The sequence below is a fragment of the Diabrotica undecimpunctata genome, chromosome 3 (genome assembly GCF_040954645.1).
Source record: "Diabrotica undecimpunctata isolate CICGRU chromosome 3, icDiaUnde3, whole genome shotgun sequence".
Classification (NCBI taxonomy): Eukaryota; Metazoa; Arthropoda; class Insecta; order Coleoptera; family Chrysomelidae; genus Diabrotica; species Diabrotica undecimpunctata.
Window position 1 is genome coordinate 55508265 of NC_092805.1, and position 20686 is coordinate 55528950.

General features: G+C 34.0%; 1 protein-coding gene across 1 annotated transcript in view; it reads right to left on the bottom strand.

Moving 5' to 3' along the window:
* Window positions 1–4426: 4426 nt before the first annotated feature.
* Tpr2 (Tetratricopeptide repeat protein 2) overlaps window positions 4427–20686 on the bottom strand; it is a 67932-nt gene continuing 51672 nt past the window's right edge. The window contains exons 5-8 of the mRNA XM_072525941.1: window positions 19006–19222; window positions 12493–12755; window positions 10182–10483; window positions 4427–7614 (exon numbers count right to left, since the gene is read on the bottom strand). Coding sequence (XP_072382042.1) covers window positions 7493–7614; window positions 10182–10483; window positions 12493–12755; window positions 19006–19222 — 904 coding nt within the window. The 3' untranslated portion in view covers window positions 4427–7492. The remainder of the gene's footprint in view (window positions 7615–10181; window positions 10484–12492; window positions 12756–19005; window positions 19223–20686) is intronic.

Consider the following 20686-nt stretch of genomic DNA (forward strand, 5'->3'; position numbering starts at 1 on the left):
TTATTTTACCGATGTCGATAGATATCGACTGAGACCTATACAATACCAAATTAAGAAGTTGCTACCGTTGCAGGGGTACTTGTTAAATAATTCATTAGCCGAATTGGTGTTCCCTTGGAGATACACTTCAACCGTAGTTGAAAGGGCGAACCAAGGGTGAAACTTCGAGTCAACCCTCTTCCAAGACGTATGTAAATTGATTGGTGTCAATAAGCACTCTTCCTTTACCTGCAATGCTTCCGACGTTACAAGGCAGATGAACAACAGATGCAATTTTTATTTAAGTCAGTTGATGGAAAAATACAGGAATAAAGAAACAAACGCTTGTCTGGTACTCATTGATCTTGAAGGAAAAAGCATATGATAGACTTCCTCGAAACATTCCCTCGTGCTCATTCGATAAGAAAAGAGTCCTGTCAATACCATATGTAAAGAGCGCGAGGGACTGTATGACGAAATAACAACTAGTGTTGGACAGGTACAGACAGTGTGGGAGACACTGATAAATTACATGTGAAAATAGGATTGCACCAAGACTCGGAGCTTAGGCCTTATACATTCTCTGCGGTTTTGGATCAGAAAACTACTAAACTTCCTTAGTGCCTATTGTACGAGGGATGTCTTTTTAGTTTTGTATACAGCCATAAAGACAAAAAAATATATAGACTTTATCGTGAAACACCCACACAGCAGATTGGCGTTTATTTTCCGGTTGGTAGGAGAAAATCCAAGACTCCTCGCCATTAACAATACTATAAAAAATTTTGAGCTTCCTTTGTTGAACCACTCCAATGTTTTTCGACACCAATTGACGCGAACCGCTTTTTGCTCTTCTGTGATCTCCCGTAATGTTTCACTGCGGTCAACAAAAGGTTCAGGTTACATTTGCGTCGGAAGGTTTTATTGGTGACGCCCTCTAAGCGACTATATGTAAAACTAAAAAGGCAAACCACGTATGCTGATGATTGTATTAGTAGAAAATAGGTAAAGCGACCTAAAACAAAAACTGGAACAGTTTAGGACACGTTATTGAGGAAAAAGAGTTAAAACTTAGTGGAACAAAGACTTGCTGATCTGAGGGTTTCTGAAACTAGTAAAAGAGGAAGACCAACGAAGACCTAGTAGATGTTTAGGCAGGATATGCGGTACATGGGATCGATATAACCCAACTAGAATCTCATGGCAAAATCTAGGAAGCCGACCCCGCATAGCGATAAATGCAAAGAGAATGGAATGACGGTATTAGATTTTTGTTTTGATACAGTGCATTGTACTGTACTGTACTGTACTGTACTGTACTGTACATGCACTGTATCAAAACAAAAATCTAATACCGTCATTCTGTTTTGTTATTTACTTCGTTGGAAGTACGAGAAACTGAATTCACTACGAATTTTGACTAGGATGAACGGCTTGTGGAATGCAATTTTAGATTCCCTTGCCGAGTAATTCATCCAGCTGTTTGTTTCGCAAATTTTAGGAAACACAGTGGTTAAGATTTGAATTCGGTTTCGCTAAGTAGAAATCGTTTGATTTCTCTTTTTGCAAAGAGAATGATGGTGAATATAAGACACAAAATAAGGAAGATATGGCAATTCTACTGGTACCATATGAAAGAAAAACCCGTAACTTTCTCCTAGAAAAATTGAGAAAATTAAAAAATAATGAAATTGATATATTAACACGGTTAACCCTTTAACTACCGGACCTATCTCAAAAAATATTCCCTTTAGCTACCAGCGGTAAGCGTAAGTACCATCAAAACAAATCGACGTTACAATAAAATATAAATCAACTTAGTCTATTTTTGCCAAAGGTACATATTCGTCCAGCACTTTTAAATTATTGCAACGTCACACGATCTGCTTGGCGGGTTTTTGATGTGTCAGTGACCGTTGAGATTTGTCAGTGTAAACGTATTTGAGGTTATATTTTTATACATTATTTGATATTTAATTGTTTGCTGATTTCTTCGTCGTTACGATTTTGTGTGGAGACTATCAGTAGGTAAGTTATATTTTCTTCACACATACAATTGGGTTCACAATATATAGACACGTAAGTAATAAAAAAACACTTAAGTACTTCATGCCACTGGTTTTGATGCCACGATAGATTTTCTATATTTAGTAATTTAACTCTTTTTTTCACAAGAATGCTTATTAAACAACAACAAAATTGTACACAAAAATGTAGGAACCAATTATAATGATTTTTCTTTTAATTTTTAGTATGGCTGCAAACCGCAGGTTAGCAAAGAAAGTCCTGACATACGACGAGTTGGCATAAATCATTGAAAATGATGAGGATATGGATGCATTTTTACCACCGCTTGACAACAATAAAGACACTGATGTAGAATCTGAAAACGAGGAAGATTTCCCGGAAAGTCAGCTACTAGTGGAATCCAATAGAAACGTAAAATCTAACTTGAATGATGAAATCAAGAATGAAAATGATAGTTGTGAAATACCTAAATTTACTGACGATGTTCACGATCACAGTGTTGAAGTTCACGAATCAGGAGAAGCTGTTAATGAGCTCATACTGACTAGTGCAGAAGAACAAGTTTTGAGGCAGTGGAACAAAATTGAAAAGGCTACAGAAATTCCTACTTATGTAAAACCAAACTATGTTTGGGAAGAAAACTATTTTGAAGAGTGTCAAAATTCTCTTGATATTTTTATAAAATTGCTGGGAAATGTTCCCGAGGATATAACGTTTCAGTCTAATTTATATGCAGTACAAAAAGGAAAACAGTTAAATATGGCTAAAGAAGAATTTCTTGCATTTTTGGGAATTAATTTTTTGATAGAGTATCACACTCTGCCATCAATTCCTGATTATTGGTCAACGCAGGATGACCTTTCAGTTCCACTTGTGCCAGAAACAATGCCTAGGAATAGATTCCAAGCTATTTTATCTTTTTTACACATAAACGACAATCAACACAAAAACAACACAGATCGATTATATAAAGTAAGACCGTTAATAAGTGCGTTAAATACTGTTTATAAATTATTGTGGGGAACAAGTAATAGGGCGCTCTACACTAAAGCAATATAATCCGATGAAACATATTAAAAGGGGATACAAGATATGGTGCTATAGTGATATGAGTGGTTTTATTAAAAAGTTTGACATTTATCAGTGAAAAAATGAGAAGATTGATAACAAATACAAAGAGTATAATTTAGGCGAAAGAGTAGTGCTATATTTAACAGAACAAGATAGGAACAAAAATAAAATTATCTTCTTTGACAATTTATATACCACAGTGAAATTATTAGAGAAGTTAAAGGGAGAGAATGCATTAGCCTGTTTAACGATAAGAACTAATCGCAAATATTTACCACCTAAAATGAAAGAAGACAAAATGCTTAAAAAGGGTAAATACGATTTTAGAATTTCTAACACAGGGATATCATATTTCAAATGGAAAGATAATTGTGTGGTCAGTATTGCTTCAAATTTCCACGGTTCCGAAGCAACCAAAGTCAAAAGAAAACAACGTGATGGTACAATAACCGAAGTAGATGCTCCTACTATTATTAAATAATATAATAAATCAATGGGAGGTGTAGACTACCATGATCAATTGCGACAATGCTATGGTTTAGATCGTAGGTCCAGAAAATGGTGGCAACGTATATTTTGGGCGTGTATGGAAATTACATTCGTAAATGCGTTTGTAATTGCAAAAAAGTGTTAGATGAACCTCCCACCAACTTATTACAGTTTCGAAGGGATCTTACCAGAAGCCTTTGCTACCTATCTCCAAACAGAAAAAGAAAATCTGTTCCTTCAACAGGTACTCCATCAAAGAAACGACGTTATGATTATAGCATGCCTTCTGGAATAAGGCTAACTCAAGTTGGAAGTCACTGGCCAAAGTTTGTGGAAAGACGCGGTAGATGCGAAGTATGCAACTCAAAAGCTCTCCAGTCAAAACCTACTTCAACCTGTTCTCAGTGCAAAGTATTTTTGTGTATTAGTGCAAATAAGAATTGTTTTGCTGAGTATCATGGAATGAATTAGTGAAAAATGTATTTTTTTTTTAATAAAAGTATTGTGCCTAAAATTTTTACTGACATACAGATTTTCCCAGCGGTACTTGTGAGTACCACCAATATATTTTTTGTAAAAATACATCTATAGACTATTTTGTGAACTCTATAATACTTTAATATTTATTTTAAAACAGAAAACAATAAAAAACTTTTTAATATTCAAGCAGAAAAGTTCTTGGGATTTTAAGAGGATACAAGTGCTGTTACGCTCACGTACCGCTGTTAGTGAAAGGGTTAAATTTTGCTTATTTCCCTGAAGTAATAGTAATTGCACACCAATAGTAGCGGCAAACCTAATTACGACTTGTATAATTAGTTAGGATTTCTTTTTATGTTGAGATAATAAAACAACTACAAATTTATAAACTTTCATTTTATTATTAAGGTAATTTCTTATTTAAAATATACAAGTTTTGTACAACAAAACGTTGTGCAGTGTCCTAGATCCAGGAAAACGCAACGAAAGAGCTTGTTTATATTGGCGTTTTTAACTAGATTAAATTTTCTCATGTGACACCTATCATTTGCACTGTCAATCTTTAACTGGTTTAAATGGATGCGAGCTAAAGATATTTTTATGCAAGCTAGAGATGGAGACCTTGAATATGTATTATGTAAAAGGTAGGCTATTAATGTAATCTAGTTTTTGAAAAGCAGGCAAATATTTGTTACAGTCTACTTAATATAGCAAATACTCCATAATCTCAACTTTCATTTCACTATTTGTAATCCGAGAAGGTATGTCAATTATTTAGATGAAGAAACTGATAGATCTGATGTTATCGTTTAATGTCGTAAGTACACGCAATATGCCGAAATGAGATCAATAAGAAAAATGAAAATGAAAATTTAATTTGGACTTTAGGAAATATCATAGATTTATTTACTTACCAACTAATTGAACTAATGAACAGTTGTTTTAAATCTAATAAACTGACAAAAATATCGAAAAAAGCCAAAGTCATAGCCTTCTTGAAACCAGGGGAAAACATACATGATTCCAAGATCTATACACCAATGTCGCTGCTGTGCCACCTATATAAGGTTCTCGAATGAATGATCCTTAATAGGCTGGTATTAAACTTCTTATCACCCAACAGCTCCTAGCAAATACTTAAATTAACTCAATACATAGAAGATAGTTTCGAAAATCGCAAAATTACTGGGGAAGTGTTTACAGATCTTACAGCTGTCTATGACACGGATTACTATAAGCTGCTCATTGCGAAACTTTATATAGCATGACCAGACTTAAATCTCACCCGTTTAATAAACAATTTGCTCCCAAATCGCAGATCGTAGAATCCCAAGGAAACAGAAGTGGCTGAAGGACACAAAAAAATGGGCTGCCACAAAGAAACGTTTTGGTCCCAATTATATTTAAAAACTACCCCAACGACCAACCCTTACTAACAGGAAAACACAGCTTTATATAAGTGAACGATTGTGTCTTTACAGTCCAGGTCGGCGACTTCGAAACTATTGAACAAAAATTATCTGAAGTCCTCGAGCACACCCGCAGACACAGAAAACTAGTGCTATGGCCCTATGTTACTTCGCAGTGGAATATGCTTGCCTGGTATGATACAGATAATGCAACGCCGGTCAGGTAGATACAGCTATAAATGCATTTGCCTATTACTGGGACTGACCCCAATCAATAAGGTGTACTGTTCGGCCGGTATAGCACCGCTAACATCAGACGTGAAGTAGCAGATAGAAGAAAAACATAAAGCATCCACCTCACACGCTTACTCTCTATGGCTACCAACCCGCCCACCAACGCCTTAAACCCAAGAAAAGTTTTCTACATACCTCCAAAGATCTGACTGAGCCAGTCCAAGAGATTAGACTGAGCTTTTGGAGAGGTCAAAGTGACAACAGTACTGAATGGATTGAAAGCGCGATAGACTTCGTGTTGGGGTGAAAAGATTCAGAGCCAACCGAATAAAATGGGACTTCCCCTGTGAGTCGGCCCTATGCGACTGGAGATGTGTAAACTACAGAACACCTTCCGGTTTGTCCTTCTGGGTTTCTCTCCAGCCACATGCTCAATGGAGGCCTTTCGATGTACCAACTACTCTATCTATCTACTTTAGAATGAATGAAGCTTCCGACGCGAACAAATAAAAAAAACAACTCTTCTAACAGTTCTTCTCTACAAATGACTTTGGCCAAAATAAAGGAGTATTTGTTGTGGAAATAGCATAATTGCTTCAAAAAATCAGAAAAATCACTTACGATTTCTAATATATAATAAGGTAGCAATTGCCGAACTTTTGTAATATTTAATAGTGGCGAAATATGAAAGATATAAAAAATAAGTCTAAAAAAGCCATGTACGAATATTGGTAATTTAAATAAAGAACAGTTGTGATCATTTTGAAGATAATATGACATCAGTATTTAGCTCTACTTTTATTCTTTTTCTTATCTAAATTACTAAAAGTTGTGTGAAGTAAAACTATACCACAAAATTCAATATATGGAAATATTATAAGTTCAAGTACATTCCAAAAAACAAACAAATGATAAATATTCAATGTAGCGCCTTCTCCGTTTTTAGGTTTTTTTTAGAAATGTCTAGTCGTCATATAACAGAAAATAAACTAGCTATTCAAGTCCTGCAAGATAGGATTTTTGCTACCAGAAAAGGCGCTTAAGTAAAGAATACTATATGCTGTAATATTTTAAAGGAGATTGGATATATATATATATATATATATATATATATATATCAATTTAATAAATATTTTTATATTTAAATTTATTTCGGGTTTTGACCCTGCAGAAGTTGAATATACTAAATAGTCCAAGCATGGAAGATGACTTATTGAAATTAGGCTCTTATCGTGGAAGCCTATGCTTTAATTTATAAACATTTCCAAAATAAAGAAGGAACTTAAAAAAACAAATATAATATTAGAACAAAAGTAATTGATAGAAGATAAAAATATATTAAAATCTTGTACATATGTTTAAAATCAAAAATGATCATTTTAATCCCGATTTATTTTTCTGAATTTTCCTTTCCTATTTATATATTCTGTTTTACGAGCTTATTAACATACCTCTTTCTTCAGGATTTCGCATTCTTTGTTAGGATGTACGATTGGTTAGTGTTAGATAATTTCAAATAATCAAATATTAAAGAGATATATTAACTGGATCAGTTCTTATCGGATAAAGTACTACACTTTAAATTGTAAAACGTTTAAACCTTTTCGTACGCTTCCTTGATGGGTTAACTGACTTACTCCTTGCACCCTTACTGTTGAAAATCTTAAAATTTCCTTAAAAAACTTTAAAATTAAAATAAATACTAAAACGAATCAGAGAAAGATAACTTCAATAACACAAAAAGAGAAATAAAATCTCTACAACCACTGGAATGTACGAGGTACGTCCGTGTTGCAGATGGTTTAACCGAACTGGAAGGTGAACGAACCAGGGAAATTGCCGAAGGAGAATTCTTGAGCTCCGTGGTGATGGCCTCCTCCGCCTCCTCCGAAGAAGGTTTGGAATACTTGGCTAGGATCTATGTCTGAAAAAGAATACGTAAGGGTAAAGTTTCTGTATTTCTACTTAAATAAAAAACATGTCTGTACATAAATGCAAATGGATTCAGTTCTAGTGGGAGCAAACTCTGGTCATTTTTGAGATTCGTATCGAAGGATCTAGTAATTAACAATAGCGCGGATCTCAAATATGAAGTAGTAAATTTGGAAGTATTACCGTTGCAATGGAAAAACTGTTTCAAGCCCAGGAAAACTCTGGAGGTATGACCAATGACCATTAAATACATAATTTCCTTTAAATTTCTACGTCGTCCAAGTGTAACAAACTTATTAAAAATTTTATGATAATAATTTTAAAATTACTTTAAATATTTTTAACAACAGTTGCGAGCAAAAAAGTCGACTCACTTGATCAATTTTAGTTTATGCTTAGTAATGTGTTACTTTGTATGTTTTGTTACTTTGAATTAAAACAACTAAAGCAAAAAAATATCGTCTATTGTAGAGCTTCCAAAAGATAATTGGTATGCAAATTGGCAACGTGTTGTAAAATTTGCCTACTTCTGTATGGCATAGGGAATGCAGCATTGTATCGGGTATGTGCTTCGCAATGTAGACCTCTACGAATTTGCCGGTGTGGTCTCAGTCGCTTTTCAAACGTTGACGTGTGTGTACGAAGTGCAGTAAGTGAATATTTTACAAATGGATATTCACCAGTGAAGGCGGTCCAGGAAATTGCATTATTACGAGAGGGCTATAGTCAGAGGACTGTCGCCTGCTTATGACGCAGTCTGTAGTCTCAACGGCTTACCGTCCATACCAGGAGACCAGTAACTACAGTCCACGGACAGGTTTGGGCCGGCTATATGTAACGACAGAGAGGGATGATCGATTCATTGTTCTGAGTGCCTTACAGAATAGCCTCACGATAGGAGTTGAGCTTCAACAATCCTTGAGGAACATACGGGGTGTCACCGTCAATCAGTGGACAGTTAGGAGAAGACTTGAGGCTGTCGCTTTGACTCCATGACGAGCTAGCACAGGGCCCAAATTGAACGCACGTCAGTAACAAGCTCGACTTGAGGTCAATTGGGACCTTGACCAATGGAGCACAGTCGAATGTGCTTGTATAGCAAGGACAGAAGACTACGCGTCTATCAGAGGCCCGGAGAACTATTTGCCTAGTGCTGCAGTGTCGAAACAGTGAGCTATGGAGGTGTTCGTGTATGTTTTTGGAGTGGTATATCTGTAGAAGGAAAAACAGAGCTTGTGTTCGTGCTTGGTGGTGGTCGTGGAGGGTTTGACATTGCAGATATTTTCCAAGTCCATGTTGTTCCTTACGCCGGCTACATAGGCGATGGCTTTATGATAATGCATGCTAACATTCGATGTAACACAGCGCGGATTACGAAATATTACTTGGCCAACACCAATATAACAACAATGGACTGGCCCCCATGAGGATGTGCGCGCCGATTCAGTACTAAAAATTAAAGGATGTTCTAATTTCGTGTACTAAAAATGATAAAATATGAACTAAAAGTAAGGTTATTCGCAACTGGTGGTAACATTTTTTTAAACAAATTATTCATTAAACATATTTAATATTTCTTGCAAAAACGCTTTTTTTTTTCAAGGAGTGAATGATTTTTTTCTTAAGCATCATTTTACAATTAAAGCTACTGCGCATAATTTTAACTTGTTTTTTACCATCATTATTTACCTGTGTGTTTTGTTTACTCTAATCGTATAACTAATATTTTTAGTACTAAAATCAGTACTGAAATTAGCATAATGGCAAGCGGACCTGACGGTGATGACAAATTTGGCTGTTATTTGGGCAAATGAATTTGAAAAAGGTGAAACCTTGCTTGAAGTATGCGTTATGTGGACAATTTGTTAATTGTTGATCATTCAAATTAGTTCATTAGTTAATTCAATTAGTCAAATAGAATATTGAACACAGTGCACATATCAGAAAACGTAGCGTAAGTAAAATTACTGCTTTAAATGTCAGGGGAAGATTAAAAGGAGTCGGATTGGATATTATAACACCTCTCAGTCTAAGTGGCTTGGCGTAAATCAGAGATCATGTAGATTAAGGTTCGCTTGTCATGATACAGATTGGACTATAGAGGACTGGAAAAGAATTGTGTTCACAGATAAAACAGATTAGGTCTAAAATCTACAGGTGGTCTTGATAGAATATGGCTGGACCTAGCGAAAGGTTTTGTCATTCCACTATTTCTCAAAAGGGACCGTTTAGAGTTGGATAAAAAATGTTTTGGGAATTTATTTTAATGCACACACCAAATGAATGTCCACACATACACGCAGTCCATGAATGCAGATTTATATATGCAAAATATTATATACTATTATGTTATGTCGCTTGTACTGTTAAGGGATATTCTCATGTTTTGTACCTGATCATACCTAAAACCATCCCTTTTTACAATCACTCGATCCTCCAAACCTCCGGAATTTTGACCATGCAAGTGCATGTTTATCTTATTAAAATTTGATTTGAATACAAATATAGGATATATTATGTATTTTAAGCACGCGATATTATTGAAATATTTAAAATTACCTGACATTCCTCCCTCGAAGTCGTCCATATCCTGTCCGCTATCGTACCTGGCTTTCTTTTTGGGATCTGAAAGTATACCGTAAGCCTCACCAACTTCTTTGAATTTCTTTTCTTGTTCCTTCTTTTCCTCTTCTGTAGCGTTGGCGTGTCTGTCAGGATGATGGATGAGCGCCCTCTTCTTATACGCCCTTTTGATTTCATCTTCACCTGCGGTTCGCTCCACACCGAGTATTTTATAATAGTCTTTCCTCTTTGATTTTTTCAGTGCTAATTTCGCGTCTTGAAGTAATTTTTTATTTTCTCTATAAAACAAACCAAAAATGATTAGTACACATTACCGACAACTACACAAAAGGAGAGAAAAATTGTTCAAACTAAAGAGGGTCATAAATTCAGTCTCAAGAAAAATAAAAAAAAAATTGAAAAAAAGGTGATAGATGTAGAAGTACAACTGGCTATTTCTTGGAGGCAGTCCCTGCATAGAGAGCGTATTTTCCCTAAAGCAGATAAAAGATTAGCCCAAAACCTTTTAAAGCATACAGTCTTTATAGATCTGACAAAAACATACGATAGTGTACCACTTTCAATGCTCTCGGTAGCAATGAAAAAACAAGGAATAAATATATATATATATATATATATATATATATATATATATATATATATATATATATATATAGAAAAACGTGTTTTTTACGTTTTCGGCCCGGCCGTGGCTATAAATAAATACCCTTTTTAACTGCCGCCCGCAATAAAATTCTTTACAATAAATACAACTGTTTCACATCTTTTGAAAATATGATAGATAGAATGATACTGGACAATTTAAGGCATTTAAAAATGACAGACTTCTTCCAATTGCAGAAGCAATAGTTTATGTTATCCTTGAAAATACACTTTATATATTATGTAGTTGGAAAATGTATTTCATTTTTAATGTATTTCATTGACAATAAAAGTAAACAACTTTCTTTTTAAAACGCCATTCAAACAATATTTAGCACCTTTAATTGCTCCGAATGGCTTCACTATAGGAAGTTAATGTTTTAGAAAACTACATATTCATATGTATGCACAGTATTATTGTTATCTGGTATAACGAGATCGGCTTATAACGAGGTTATTAGTCTGCCATTTCAGTTCTCGTTATAGAGGAAGTCTACTGTATATATGACGGAAAACGTTAAAACTGAAAACAAATAACTAGAGAAGTTCCTATTAGTACGGATCATAAAGGCTGCTGCATAACACCAACACTCTTCAATATATAATGAGGCGCTCTCAGTATGGAGAAGAAAGTACTGCAATATGGACATCCCAATCGATGACGACAGATTGAACAAGGATACACATTGATGACGACCAAGCTGACGAGAGTAGTATAGACTATATGCTTAGAAAATTGGAAGAGGAATACACGTAGGGTTTTACAATTATTAATATACAAATAATATACAAAAAAAATACCAAGTACTTAGTTGCAGGGGAAAAACCAAAAAGCTTACAAGTTGAAATGAAAACTATAAAATTAGACAGTTATACGGACTATTGTGGAGTAATAAAATAATAATTGTATGACACATAAGTCAATCCTAATAAAATATAAAAAAAAAACAGAAAAAAAACATTACTTCTGCTAATTAATTCTCACAACCAATATTTTAGGTTGACATAATACTTTTGGTACTGTTGAAAGAACTAAACTAATTAAAATTAATTATACGATGCCTTACAAAAAAAATCAGTGTTAACATTGTACTTCAGGAAACAGCTTTAAATCAACTTATGACTCAAAAACCGGTACAGATATAGGAAAATAATAAAATAATTTTCTTTTAGACATAAATCGGGATCTGGTAACTTTTGCAATATTTGGTCAAAACTGACATCAGAAATCTGTTGTGTACATAACAAACTTCACACCGATTGCGTTCCATTTCACGATCTAAATGTCCCGCACCAAAACAAAATTTGACTTCAGCGCGGTGTCCAAATTTTAACAGGGGACTGTTATATTTGTTTAATAATCTCAGAACGTATAATTATGTTTAATAATCTCAGAACAGCATTTGTACATAAGATGTTTTGATTAAAATTTTATTTTAATCAAATTTTATTATTACTATTTTACATTTATTCAAATAATTATATTTAATAATTTACATATATTATATATATTATATATATACAAGAAATTTGTTTTAAAACAACAGGTATGGTGGCCATCCAAATAAAAATTCACCAGAGCTACGTTCATAATCAAATTATATTGCATAAAAAACGAAACAAAAAAGTAACAAAATTTTCGTACCTGCTCTTATCCATTTTGCAAACTTTTTCATAATCTTTCACAGCATCTTCAAACTCCCCGAGATCCATATAACATTTGGCCCGTCTCATGAGTGCTTTAAGGTAAGTGTCATCTAAGTTCAGGGCAGCTGTACAGTCTTCTATAGCTTCACGAGTCTTAGTTAGTCTAGCTAGAACTGTGGCACGATTGAAGTATAATTTTGCGTTGGTTTTTTTATTGAAAGGATCGACTTGCAGTGCTTCTGTGTACAGATTGTAAGCTTCCTAAAATTCGAAATAGATTTTCTAAATATCATTAGTATTTATAATTATTAGGATATTAAAACCGCAAATAAACAGGAGAACTTAATGACACCAAATATTAGATACACATTCAATAGAAACATAATAAAAATAGTGTTGTGAACTAAAGTTTTAAAGCAAATAGTATTAATGCTACATGTGCTCAAAATGGTTTTGTGATACAATTTCTCTTCTTCATATCTGCACATTTTCTCAGTCCATGTATTATCGAAATCAATCAATAATCGAAACCAATCAATAATCGAAATCAATAGAATAGAATAATAGAATAGAAAGGAATGAAAATTCTGAATATCAGCATATTAGCCCGAAATTCCTTGGAACATTGTATTAGCATATGAGTAAATGGGCGATTCCTGGTTAAATGTAACTTTTACGTCCCTCTAGGCAAATAACTGTTATTTCTTAATTCTATGGTTTAAAGTTTTACAAAAATAAACCTTCCAACATTATTTATCTAAATAAGTGATAAAGTATATGAATAGTTTAGTAAATAGTGCACAATAGTTCTACCTGTAATGAAACTTTAAATGAGCAAAGTCATTCTACTCTTAAGATACCAAATACAATTAAAACTATATTAAAAACTAATACAGGGTGTATGGATGCTAAATTAAAAAAAGTCATTTTAAGGATTCAGAATCAAAAACACCTGAAAAACAAAAGGTGGAAACAAAGACTAATCGGGTGACAAAAGGTGTAACATCCAAACGTTCATTTAAGGGTAAGTCTGCAATTAGCGAAAAAAATTTAAAAGAAATTAGAAAACAGGCCGTGGAAAGAAAGAGAAAACAAAGACAGAAAATTAAAGAAGATCCTGAACGATTGGCAAAGGAAAGAGAAAAGGAGCGACTTAGAAGTGTCCAAAGACGGGCAACGGGAAAAATTAAATCAATTGGGGTAATGAAACCTAGAGAAGCCAAGTACCAAAGAAAAAGGTGGAGGGAAGCGAAAGATCGTGAAAAAAAGAAACGAAGCAAGAAGGTAAAGGCACAGAAATTTTTAGCCGAAAATACACCACCAAGTTTACCTATTTCGGCCGAAGAAATATCAAGACCGCTTGAAATCAGTAAAAGAGCTAAAGGACGCAAAAAGGTGAAACTAAATAGATCTAAGATGTCCAGAGAACTGAAAAAGATTAAAAGGGAAAACCTACGATTAAAACGATTGGCTGAGAAGTGGAAGAAGAAATTTAACAGAATTAATAAGAAACCACCTGTTGGTAGTCCTTCCCCAACAAAGCTTGCGGAAGAATACCTGATACAAGATGTAATAACAATAACAATAAAAAAGATTGGTTTTCGGAGAAATCGTAATGAAGGAAATAAAAACTCAATCAGCATCCCCCAACATCGACATTAGAAGAAGTGCAAAGAGATGTTTAAATGTGGAAAAACTAAAACGGTACAGATGTTTCAAACAAGCAAAAGAAATTGTCGGAGTTCGTAATTTAATTTCAAGAGATACCAACCCAAGGAGCCGGAGGAATCTTAAGCAATACACCCACGATGTGAAGAGAGTAAAAAATTTTCTTGAAGATGATATTTTACTCTTACATTTTACCAGGAAAGAAAGATACACTTACTCGCGGAAAAATTAAAAAACAAAAACGTTATCTACTTGACACTTTGTAAACCTCTATAAAAAATTTAAGGCTTCAACGAACATAAGTATACTTGTATTTCTCTAGTATTAAACCGTTTTGGTTTGTTAAGCAAAATGTGAACAAATGAGATACATGTCAGAGCAAAAAATGTGCCAACTTCCGATTTCTTTTACAAAAAATGTATCTTTAAAGTTAATCCCTTAAATGTTTTAAATGTTTTTCTAAAGGTGGCCTTAACATTGATAACTTATCACAAACCTTCTACTGGCAATGGGTGAATAAAAAAGAATCGAGAATAGGTAAATTGAATGCTATATTTAATGTGCAAATACATAGTAGTAAAACAAAAAATATTTTGCTCTGTTGATGAGTTAATTGCGGAAGCTAATAAACAATTGATACCTTTTTAAAACATGCTTTTAATATACAACATCAAAATGCCACATTTAAAAAACATCAGTTAAATCTTCTACAAAATGAAATAATCCTTGTAGTTGACTTTGCCGAGAATTATGTGACCAAGTACAGCAGTAAAATTCAGAGTGCACACTACGGTGCATCAAAACAACAGCTTAGTCTTCACACATATGTCCTCTACTTTATCAATAAAGATACAATGCCAGCCGATATGCAATCATTTTGCACCGTTTCAAGCTTCTTAGACCATTCGCGTTGTGCAATATGGGCACATATAGATCCAATTTTAAAATTTTTAAAAAGAGAATTACCCTTAGTTAATACGTTACACTTCAGATCTGACGGTCCTATTACACAGTATAGAAACAAGAAAAATTTTATTCTACTTTCCAAAGTTGTTTAGAACTATGGATTCAAAACTGTTTCTTGGTCGTTTTCGGAAGCAGGACATGGAAAAAGTCAGGCTGACGGTGTGGGCAGTAAAGTAAAACGTACAGTAGATCACTTTGTCAGTTATGGAAATGATGTTATAGACCGTGGAACAATCTTAGAGGCCACAAAGAATCTAAAAGTACGTATGTTCGAAATTAAAGAAAGTGATGTTCGAGCTAAAGAAGGTATGCTACCGATAAATGAAATAATTAAACCAATGAAGAACACAATGTCAATATACGAAATCATTTGGAATAGAGAAAAACCAGATGAATTCGGCATTAGAAGCTTAAAATGCATGATTTGCAAATGTTCTAAATACATTTGCCCACTTTTTGATAATGCAAATTGGGTTTGGAAAGTTCCTTTTGAAAAAGTTAATGAACCATTACAACAGCCAGCGGTCAATGATGAGTACAATCAAATCCTAACCTTCGATGACTTAGAAAAAGGAAAATTATCATTGCATTCAACAGTAGAAGAGGAAAACCAAGCAGAGCAGCTCCAAATTGACGATTATGTAGCAGTTGCGTTCGAAGACAACTGGTATCGTGGTAAGTATTTGTCAACATTGCCAGCAATATTAGTAAAATAAATTGTTTAATATTTCAGGTCGTATTACACGCATCGACAGTAAACTTTTAAACATCACTTTTATGTCGAGAAAAGGAGAAAACCGTTTTGCCTGGCCTACAAAACTTGACCATGTAAATATTGAAACAGATAATATATTGTGTCCAGTACAGTTTCATCCAAAATCTATATCTAGCAGAGTCAACACACTTGATGTCGATGAATATGATAGAATAAATGAATTATTCAATGAATTCATAATATTATTCCAAGTCATTTTTTTATTAAAATAGCATTTAGTTTTTAATTTTTTATTTGAAATGTACAATTTTTTTACATTTTTCAATAATATGTTTACCAGTTGGTATCTAATAATAAACAATAAAGATAATTTCGTTTTAATATAAGTACATTTTTTATTTATGTCATTTGTCCCATACTAAGATAAACTTAATTCATAAACTCCTCATTATTTCCTGACAATCGTGCTGACTGTCACACTAATTTCAAAACCTTCACATTAATTTCAAGACCGTCACATATCTTTTATGGTGTTTATATAATAGTAACAAGTAAATATAAGTTTTAAAAAGTCCAAACTATTACAAGAGTGTATACCCTTTCAAAAGAAAGTGTTTATGACACAATATCATGTGTTAGGAAGTAATAAAACTAAAAAAATTGAAGAAAAGATGAAATTTTTGCTTTTTACATTTTAATACGTGCAAATTGCTAAAAGTTTAATCAACATCTTGGATTTTCTTTATAAATAATAAATAAGTACAACAAATATAGATATATTTAGCCCCAAGAAATCCAAAACCTATGTAAATATACTATTAACTGTGTATTGTTGTAATGTGACGGTCTTGAAAATAAAAGAGTACTTAAGGCATTCATTCTTAGATATTTTTAATAATTTATAAAGTTGTGCGCGCCCATTTCAAAACTAGTGTCTATATGATATGTAGAAACAAAAAAATGCCTTTTAAGATGTATAAATAAATACAATTTTTTTTATTTTACTTCTAATTTACCACTTTACTGAGGAATGGGCCAAATATTAAAAGTAGAATCACGTTTCCGACAGACAACGTAAATAAAAAGGTCTTCTTCTTCTTCCTCTTTATAAGCAATTCTGCTTGTTCATTGGCGGATTAATACCTCTATGGAAGGTTGTCACTCCATCTTTTGCGCGGTCGTCCGATACTTCTGCCGATTGGTGACTCCTCCATTCTGCTTATGAGGTTATTCCATTCTTTTTTTTTATTTTCTGTCCATTCATTTATACACTGCACGTTACATTTTCTTCTAACGTCTTCACTTCTCTTTCGATCTCTCAGCGTATTTCCTGTAATTTTTCTCAGTACTCTCATCTCTGCAGTTTCCAGTATACTTTGCGTTAGCTAAATAAAAAGGTGTTCGACAATATTCCACAGCACAGAAACAATTCGTTTGCTTTTTTCCGTTTGTGTATTTTGCAAAAAAACAAAACTACGTGAGATGCGTAACATACTATATTCTATTTCGAACAGGAAATAACCTAAACACGGTTTTCCTGAAATCTGTCAAGAATATCTAATTCAAGACGCAATTTCTAAACGCAAAATAGACAATTCCTTAATACTAGTCCGTTGCTAAGGAACTTTTAGAAAACATTTCAGGAATATTTTCAAAAGCGAGATTTGAGATTACACCTTCTGTTTTAATGTAAGAAGTATGAAAATAAAAATATGTAATGTGAAAACAATAACTTTATTATTGAACTTACAAAAACTGCTAATGCATTATTTGGAGGACGCATAATAAAAACAATAGGAACAAAGTTTCCTAAATATTCATCATTGGAACGAACACAAGAAAGACGGTTTGAGAGAAATCATCAATTACAAAAAGGAATTCCTTTATTTTTCAGTATTTGATACCCTATTCCGAATTACACTTTCCAATCGATTTCGGACGAATCACATGACTTTTCTAATAAATTCTTGAAGCATTGCTATTCACTCATCAGTAATCTCAGCTCTCGATTCCATTATGCTCCCTGGTGCATGATTTCTGTTCCGGACCCTTTGTTTAAGCTCATCCCAATGCTCTATTGGATTTAAGTCCGGGCTCAACGCAAGCCAATTTATTGTAGGTATACCGATCTTAGTCAGACAGGTGATGGTGACTCGTGTGGTATGGCATCGTGCATTAAAATAAAGGCATCACCAATAAATCTTGCGTATGGAAACACATGTTCCTCCAAAATGTCTCAGATGTTCTCAGATCCGCCATTAAACCTCCTACACATCCTTCAGCTCGAAAACCAACACGGTTTTCCCATCCATGGAAATTCCTACCCAAAACATACAAGAGCCGCCTCTATATGACACAGTTTCTTGTATACAATATTGAACAAATCACTCTTCTGGTCTTTTATAGACTCAACGCTTCTTGTAGTTACCGTGTAGGCAGATCCTACTTTCGTCGGAGAATAATACCTGAGTCCATTGAGAAGTTCCAATCCAGATGTTCGTGAGCACATTCTAATCGCCTTTGTTTCTGGGCTGCAGTTATCTTGGGACCAGCAAAACAATCAACACGATATATTTCGAAAACGGATACTGTAAAGGAGTAACAGAGGAATAGTCAGTACAGCGAGTCTTCTTTTACAAGAACAACAGAATTATTTTAAGAATTTCTGTAACTGCGGCAAGTTGTCTCGCGTGCGTTTCCTAGCGTGTTAAAGAATATAAAAAAAAGTTTTACATCCACTCGAACAACTGACAAAACAGTGTAGCAGATCTTATGTCACTATAAGCACAACAATTCCAACGACAGCTTGTTTATACTAGCACTATCAGGGAGGTCCACACTTACAGTGTGAAGTTGTAAAAAAGTTAAATGTCGAAATAAAAAAAGAATTGAAAAAAAAGATTTGGAACCATTGAACAAACTATGATTCCAGCAATTGCAACAATATTGGACCCAAGGTTTAAAACCACAATTTTTCCTACCTATATTTTCAAGTTTCGGTGGCACTTGTGAAGACAATACACTATATGAGAAATTAAATGAAACGAATAGAGGAATCAGCATCTACTTCTGAGACTGAATGTCAAAGTTTCGGTGAAGAGCGCGAAAGTGTAGGTGTATGGACCTATCACAAAAAACTATTATTGGACTAGTTGATCTTACCTGAAATTTGCCGGTCTTATACGCTTCATTGCCGTCTTCTTTCATCTTTTTCAATATCCTTGCTCTCTTGTAAATATTCATAGCTTTCGTGTGGTCCGGAGCCAATCTCAGCACTTGTTGAAAATGTTGGAATGCACTGTCCAAATTGTCATCATAGAAGAGACACATTCCTCTTACGTAGATGGCATCAGCGTTTCCTTTGTCGATGTTTAGAATACTGCATGAAAATAATGAGATATAATATACAAACAGTTACATAATTTTGTTTCAGTTATTAAACTAAAGTGTTGATTTTCCTGTAACCAGAAAATTTCGCATCGCACAAAACATACCTTTGAATATGATGTCTAAAATTACAAAAATAGATAGATATAAATGAAAAAGTGAAGATTCCATAAAAGAAGATAAACATCAAAACATTTAGCTATCAATGTTATTTACTAATACTGACTGTTATGTGATATTGATTATTTGATAGTTTGCATTTTAACTGCGACAAAGACAATGATTTTTAGGAATAGAAAAACTGGGTCGGTTGGAAAGAAAAAAAATGTAATAAATAAATGAAAAACTAACGTAAAATGGGGAGGGAGAAAGATAATATAACAAGAAAAAGTTAAAAGCAAGAGACAACCAGCAAGGAGAAGGCCCTTGGTTAAAAAACATATGAAAATTGTCGTATTATGAATATACATTCACTGGTTGACTCTATGGAACAGAAAACAATTTGCAATAATTGTACACTGAGAAGATTAACACAATTATACCATCTAGAGAACAAACGTCCCAAATATTAAAGGGGACTTAATATAGTTCACTGATGAGTCTAAAACTGCCCGTGGTACTGGATCAGAAGTATTTGGGCAGACATGTAATTATAATAAATGTTACACCCTAGGTCAATATACAACTGTGTTCCAGGCAGAAGTTTTTGCTTTGGTGGCATTGATGAAATCATGGATGGAGACCCGAAAGCAAAGAGAATCAACATAATGCCAGAATAGCCAAGCGGCTATTCTGGCATTAAAGAACCCACTCGCCAAATCAAAACTGGTGAAAAACTGCAAAGATCTCAACAACCTGGCAAAAGATAATAAAGTATCTTTAATATGGGTGTCGAGTCATGAAGAGGTGCATGGGAACGAACGAGCAGATTTGTTGGCCAAACAAGGATCGAGAGGAATCTTTGTAGGACCAGAACCATTCTATGGCATCACCAAATATGCTACAAAAAACGAGGTTCAGAAGTGGCTGATATGGAATCTTCAAAAGAAATGAAGAGCAATAGAAACTAAGTAAGGTGAATAAACCATTGGTGCAGAAAATGCGAAATGGAAGAATAGGCTGCCATACACATCCTATGCCGTTGTAATGTGCTAAGAGATATGAAGCAGGAATTCACTGGTCAACTAAGGATTGAACCAGAAGAGATCCTAACTAACACTACCAATAATGTTGGCCTTTGTTAAGGCCTCATGACTTAAAGTTTAATGAAAAAACAAGGTATGGTACAAAGGTCTTAAGACTGGCAGAGATGAGAGTCCCGCCTGAACTAAGAAGAAGAACAAGAAGCCATTACTAAAAATCCTTAAGGATGAAAGGTTTTATTCCTCTTTTACCTATTTGACTACCTACCTGAAATTATTTAATTTGCAAATTGTACAAAAAAAGTGTAAACAAT